Below are 6,570 nucleotides of genomic sequence, written 5' to 3' on the forward strand. Positions count from 1 at the left end.
AAGATGGAGTATCAAACATAATCCATAAATTTTTTATATCAACATTCTAACAAGGATTGCTCTTATTTACAGCATATTAGGGCGTATCATTTAAAATCCAACTCAGACCAGAAGTAACAAAGATACAACAGCGATAGAAATGACAGCTAAGGTGGCAACAATTGAACCTTGGTCAAATGATTGCTGTAAGCTTGTTCTTGAGAAGTGCTGGAAAGCCAAATACACCGCAATCAACAATGAAACCACGGCACCTTCTTTTGTGTGCCTGACAAAGAAAGATGTTGAAGAATTTTATTTTACCTTTTTGCAAAATGTGGAAGACACAACAGCCCAAAGTCCTAAAAAATATGGACTTGCTTACCTTAATTTCATAGCCTCATAAGGAGCTATCATCACCAAGAGTAATGCCAGAAACGGCAATTCAAGCTCACCTAGAAATTAAAAAGACGCAGAAAATAATTTTTCCTTCTTTCAATCAATATTCAACAAGTATGAAACACGAAATGCACAACTTATTTGTAGTATTTATTACACTCCACTATCAGGATTTTATTTCTCGTGTTTCATAATTTATACAAAGAGAAGATATAAAGCCGACCCTGAGGTTACTAGAAACAATGCATACATTTATAATAACTTCAAAGAGGGCTATACAAGGTGTTCTTTCCTCTTTACCCTTCAGGTACGTAGTATCCACTGTCTCCTATGATGCACCCGCACCGCACCGATGCATCAATTTGCGTCACATTTCACTATCTCAATATATGATACTTTAGTGATACTTTTAAGATGACAATAATTTATAATTTTATTTTGAATGTCTAAAATGTGATTTATATATATATATATATATATATATATATATATATATATATATATATATATATATATATATATATATATATATACTATATTAGAACAATTTTTATATATTTTTCAATATGTATACGTTATGTATCATATCCTCTTATCCTATTATTTTTTAAAATAAGTATAGCGTTATCGGATACACATCATACCCAAAACACGGATTGTATCCCTGGATCATAAATTGTCTCTCTTTCAACATTTCCGTAATCACGCAAGATGAATAAGAGAACATACCAGGAATATAGAAGAATAGACGAATCAGAAGTGCCAAGAATGCCGTCCACACACCATATCTACCTCTGTATGTCCAATTGGCAATTGGTGACGAAAATAGACCAATTTTGAAAAAAAAAACGTTGATAAGAAGAAGAATACGCAACAAATTTTGGTTGAACAAATAAAAGAATGTCGAACATTCCACCATATCAACTATCTAAGAAAACACAAGAGAACGAGCAACATACTTGATCCAGGAAACGACACCAGCAGGAGCTTGCAACGCAAACAGCGGAACAATATACGATTTCGGTACCGCAGTGCCTTTTGCCAGTATTAAAACACTACAAAGAATGTCCCGAACACCCATAAGCCACATATAAATTTAGCATAATTACGCATAGAAAGAAAGCACATCAACCGAATCACAGCTTTCCATCACACGATTAAGATACACACACGAAAAATTACCGCCAGCGAGAACAAACAATTCCATTTGGAAAATCAATCGAAGATTAGAAAGAAAGAAAGAATTATCCGATAATACGTTTCTTTTAGTCGGTAGAAAGCGGAACAAAAAAAATCACAAGAATTAACATAATACTATATAAAAATGCTAATATTATATACATAACTTCATGAAATTCAATTTCCGAAAATATAATAAATGATAAATAAGTAAGGCGAATGAAGAAGTAAAGGAAGTGCACGAACATTGACGAAACGGTAGAGATCCATTGGAGATTGGGAGTAGTGAGAGGAGCGGGAGCATAACAAAGGATGCGAAACGCTGCGTTTCGGTTACCGGTATTGGATTTGGCGAAGCTTGTGATTCCATGGTGACCGATGAAGGACCTTAAATCAGAAAAGCGAAGTGAGAAAGAAGAAAAGTGTGAGAAAGATTGAGATGAGAATGACGGTAGGGTATACCTGAGGGGATTGAAGGTGTGTGAGAGCGATGGCGGTGAAGAGCGAGAGAGAGAAGGTAGATGAATGCATGAAATTGAAGATTGCTGCTGGCGGTTGAGGTGAGAGAGTGCAGTTGGCGGTGAAGCTGAAGCTGGAGAAGACAGAAGCATTGCCATCGCCATTGCTGACGTTTCTTCTTTCTCTTGTTCGTTTCTATGGTTAGTTCCAAAATTTGGATCGGTTCGGTTCACCCACTTCGCCTTCACTTCGATAGACCGGAGTAAAGTTCAGTCTTTTATTTTATAAATAATAGTTATTATGAAGTAGTGATTTTAAGTAATTAGTTTTTGATTAATTTATAATTTGCACAAGTATGGATGTGTAATTATTAATGTTAATTGTATTAATTATTCATTATTTAACAGATTGAATAAATTAGATTACCATACTGAAGTCTATTTAAATGCGTGTTATACTAGCTTATATATTGTACAATTGATTTATATAGTAACCTACTTGTTTGTCTATGTAGGCAACTCTAGTATATTATTATTTAGGCTTTTGCTTCTGCACCCCATCTTTATTAAATGCACTCTACACTAATAGAAAAAATAAAAAATAAAATACTCTCTTTTGTTGTATCTTATTATCTTGTTGTAGTTACTATTTCTATTGCTATCATTGTTGCCACTACAAAGGTTGCTGAAGAGAAGTTGAGAAAAAGTTCGTTCTGCTATAATGCATTTCATGTATAGGTTTCCGGATAAAATAAACCAGTCTTTAAATTTCAATTTTTTAATTGTTATTGAAAACAAATATTGAATGATATATTTAAATCAAAATAATTAACGACATTAATGTATTATATATGCATTTCCAAATGTTGACTGTATAGTATGTATTATTACGTTATTAATAATAAATATATTATTTGGAAAAATAAGTATTTACGTTATTATTAGGTTAAGAAAAAAAAACGTCCCACCAGGTGGAAAAGAAAGAGCAATCAGTGCTCACATGTCTCCTCCAGAATGACCCACGTGGAAGACCACGATGAATATTAAATTTCCATATCTGGGTAATTTTATTCTGTTTTTTTATTTTTCCTCCAGATGACACGTGTAATAATTTTATGTTTGTGTATTGTTGGTTTGTATAATTTATAGATAGATTGGTAAATTGATAAATTTGTAGTTAAGTGATCAATTTGTAACTAACTAGTAAATTTGTATTAGTTGGTATTTTTTTTTCAATTTTTTTTGAATGATATTATTATTGATTGTTGGAAATTTAAAATTATTATTGCAATTCAACTATTATTGTAATTGAGTAATTATCATTGATTTGTAGCAAACGTATTATCCATATTGCAAAAATCCTATGTAATTTAAATTATGGAGTTTCTGTTTAAATTATTAATAGAAATTATTAATATTAGTATAATTAATAAAATATAAGTTAATTATGTATAAAATTTATGAAATCTATAAAATATTTATATACACAATTAACATTTTATGTAATATGATGTAATTTCTAATGTAATGTAATATTTTATGTAATCTAATGTAGTGTAAAGTAATAAAGGATTGCTTGTGTAATGCGTAGGAAAAATAGATTATTTTTTTTCGAAATTGTAAGTTTTTACATTTTCTCGTTTGATAGAGATGCTATATTTATAGATGTAAGGGAAACAAAGGAATGTCCCACCAGATGATATTAATCTGATCTTGATTGAAAAATTTACATTATTATTATTAAAATAATATTATTTGGGAAAAACTATTTTATATTTAGGTTATGGAAAAAGAATTTCCCACCAAGTGAAAAAAGAAGAGGCAATCGGTGCTCACGTGTCTCCTCCAGGATGAACCACGTGTAAGAAAGTGTAAGAAGAGAAAGCCATGATGAATATTAAATTTCCAGATACAAGTAACTTTATTTTGTTTTTTTTCAACTTTTTCTCCGGATGACACGTGTAATAAGTTTATGTTTGTGGATTTTTTATTTGTATGATGTATAGATAGATTGATAAATTGGTCAATTTGTAGTTATAAGTGATAAATTTGTAGTTAATTGATAAATTTGTAGCTAACTGGTACATTAATAATAATTTTTTTTTCAGTTTTTCCTTTGAATGAAATTACTATTGATTTGATGGAAATTTAAAATTATTATTTATATTCTCTATTATCTTGTAATTCAACAATTATTGCAGTTAAGTAATTATCATTGATTTGTAGCAAACATTCACTACCCAAAAAAAATCCTATGTAATTTAAGTGATGAAGTTTCTGTTTAAATTATTAGTTGAAATTATTATTATTAGAATAATAATAATAATTAATAAAATATAAGTTAATAATGTATAAAATCTATGAAATGTATAAAATATTTATGTATAAGACGTAATATATAATGTGATGTAATGCAATATCCAATGTAAAATAGACTTATTTAAGCTTATGAATTTAAGTTTGTTTAGAAGAAAACAAAGTTAAAAAAGGTGCGTGGTAGTTTGGTAAATAAAAATTAGTTATTGAAGTCTGTTGTTGAATAATGGATTTAAATAAATATAGTTTTATATTTGTTAATTTTTTAACTGACTAAAATTATTATTTTTACATTTTTTATTTTTCTAACCTACTTAAAAAAAGTGTTATTTCTATTTGTTTTACTTTTCTAAGAGACATAAATGAATATTTTTACATTAATAACTTTTTTAAGAGACTTAAAAAGGTATTTTAACCTAAAAGTGCATTCACATTTTCACTTTTAACTCTTCAAACATTTTTCACTTTTCAACCTTTACACTCGTGCACATGAACCTTAACCCATGATGGTTGCAAGAACGTTTTTCCAACTATAACAACATTATTCCAATAACATATAGGTACGATGAACTAATTTTTTTTATACATGAAGGATGTGTGTACTCTATTTTAAATAATAGATCTTCTTAGGAAAGTGAAATGGTGGGTGATTGGAGTAGACACATAGAAGTTGGAATGATGAGAAAAAGGACAAACTTTATATTATTTGGTGATAAAACAAAAGGTATTTTGGACTATAGTTAAATTCACGAGAAATGCGATAAGCAAGTAGAGTTTGGTATGATAGGAAATGGAAAATGGGATGTAAATAATAGCAATGTTAGTGAGGAAAAATGAAAATGAGATCTTCAAAGAGGGTGGGAATGTCTACCTTGACGGTGATGATGTTGCGAGCAGTGAAGATATTGGTATGGATTTGAACAATCTCATATGGTTGATGAGCTTGTTCCCCATTTTTTGATCTTTTCTCTTTCTATTGTTCTCTCTCCCATCAAAACCAGACTTGCTCTGATATAGATTTGTATTAGCTTAATTTCTTTGCACGAAAAGATATTTTAAAAAAAATCCAACTTTCATATCATTTATAACTAGGTAATTTCATATTTGTTTTAGTAAAAATTAAAAAATATTTTTTACTCAAATTCATTTTTTTATATTACCAAAATCATGATAAAGATCAAGATGTCCTAGGTATTATATGGACACAATGAGTGTGGAGCAAAGTCTGTCATAATGAGTGTGTATTTCTTTGGCTAAGGCTATGCTTTGATTAATGATTAATAATAGCAGATAAAATAAAAATCATCACATTAACATAATACAATGTAATGAAATCAAATGCTAGTAAAATGTTGACAATAAGAAGAAACAAATTGTGGCTTTGCAAACGCCCAAAGGCGACGATGAACGGTACTTGGCGACGACGAACGACCTGAGACAGCGACGAACAACCGGTGGTGGCAACGAACAACTCAGTTCACGAGATAGAGATAGAGCAACCTTCGAGCGACAAGAATGGAGACCACATCACAACCTTCGCACGAGAGAAATGGAGGCCACACCATGAGTTTCGACTTCGCTTGAGAGAAAAAAATGGATGCGCAAAGGAAGAAGAAGAAGGAAACAACAATTCTCGTGAGGAAGAAGAAGGAACAAGTTACTTTTTTTTGTTTTTGAGAAGTAACTAACGAAAGAATTTATGCATAAAATAAATAAAATAAAATTAACGTTTGCTAATTTAAAATTAATTTATGCATAGATTTAATTTATATTTTACAGCTTAAAAATAAATATTAAATTAATATTATAAATTACTTTTAGTTTTCATTCATTATTATATTTATAATATATTTATTGAAAAATATGAAAAGATATACATTTGTTTCAAGTTTTAAATCGACTAAAAATAAAATCAATTTATATATATATATATTATATATATATATATATATAAATAAATAAATAAATAAATAAATAAATAAATAAATAAATAAATAAATAAATAAATAAATAAATGATCGTATAAACTTCACCGTACAAATCACATTTATAAGATTTAATTAGACTTAAATCCACTTTTTATTTGGTTTTATTTAAAAAAAAATAGATTATGTTCTCGTATTAAAAGAAATAAAATTTGATTTCTGTAACACCCCGATTTAGGCGTTACAATTTATTTTCCACAAAATACATATGTAATTCGTCTTTAACAAATTTCAACACCCATAAAATATTAAGTTCT

General features: G+C 28.9%; 1 protein-coding gene across 1 annotated transcript; it reads right to left on the minus strand.

Annotated features, from left to right (window-relative positions):
* Positions 1-6: 6 nt before the first annotated feature.
* Positions 7-2,273, minus strand: LOC148205583 (cold-regulated 413 inner membrane protein 2, chloroplastic-like). Its single transcript, XM_088103553.1, has 6 exons — positions 2,017-2,273; positions 1,801-1,941; positions 1,335-1,430; positions 1,105-1,169; positions 362-431; positions 7-265 (listed from the first exon to the last, which is right to left on the minus strand). The coding sequence occupies exons 1-6, from the start codon at positions 2,175-2,177 to the stop codon at positions 103-105; spliced, it is 696 nt and encodes a 231-aa protein (XP_087959679.1). The 5' UTR covers positions 2,178-2,273; the 3' UTR covers positions 7-102.
* Between the last annotated feature and the right edge of the window lie 4,297 nt (positions 2,274-6,570).

Source organism: Vigna umbellata, chromosome 1, assembly GCF_029865625.1.
Source record: "Vigna umbellata cultivar VRB3 chromosome 1, Vumbellata_1.0, whole genome shotgun sequence".
NCBI classification, from domain to species: domain Eukaryota; kingdom Viridiplantae; phylum Streptophyta; class Magnoliopsida; order Fabales; family Fabaceae; genus Vigna; species Vigna umbellata.

Excerpts from the sequence above, each read along its gene's own strand:
- LOC148205583 (XM_088103553.1), bottom strand. The coding sequence starts at position 2,177 with ATGGCGATGGCAATGCTTCTGTCTTCTCCAGCTTCAGCTTCACCGCCA. Across the intron at positions 432-1,104 it reads TCTATTCTTCTATATTCCTG|GTGAGCTTGAATTGCCGTTT; the intron begins GTATGTTCTCTT and ends TTTAATTTCTAG. Across the intron at positions 266-361 it reads TATGAGGCTATGAAATTAAG|GCACACAAAAGAAGGTGCCG; the intron begins GTAAGCAAGTCC and ends TTTCTTTGTCAG.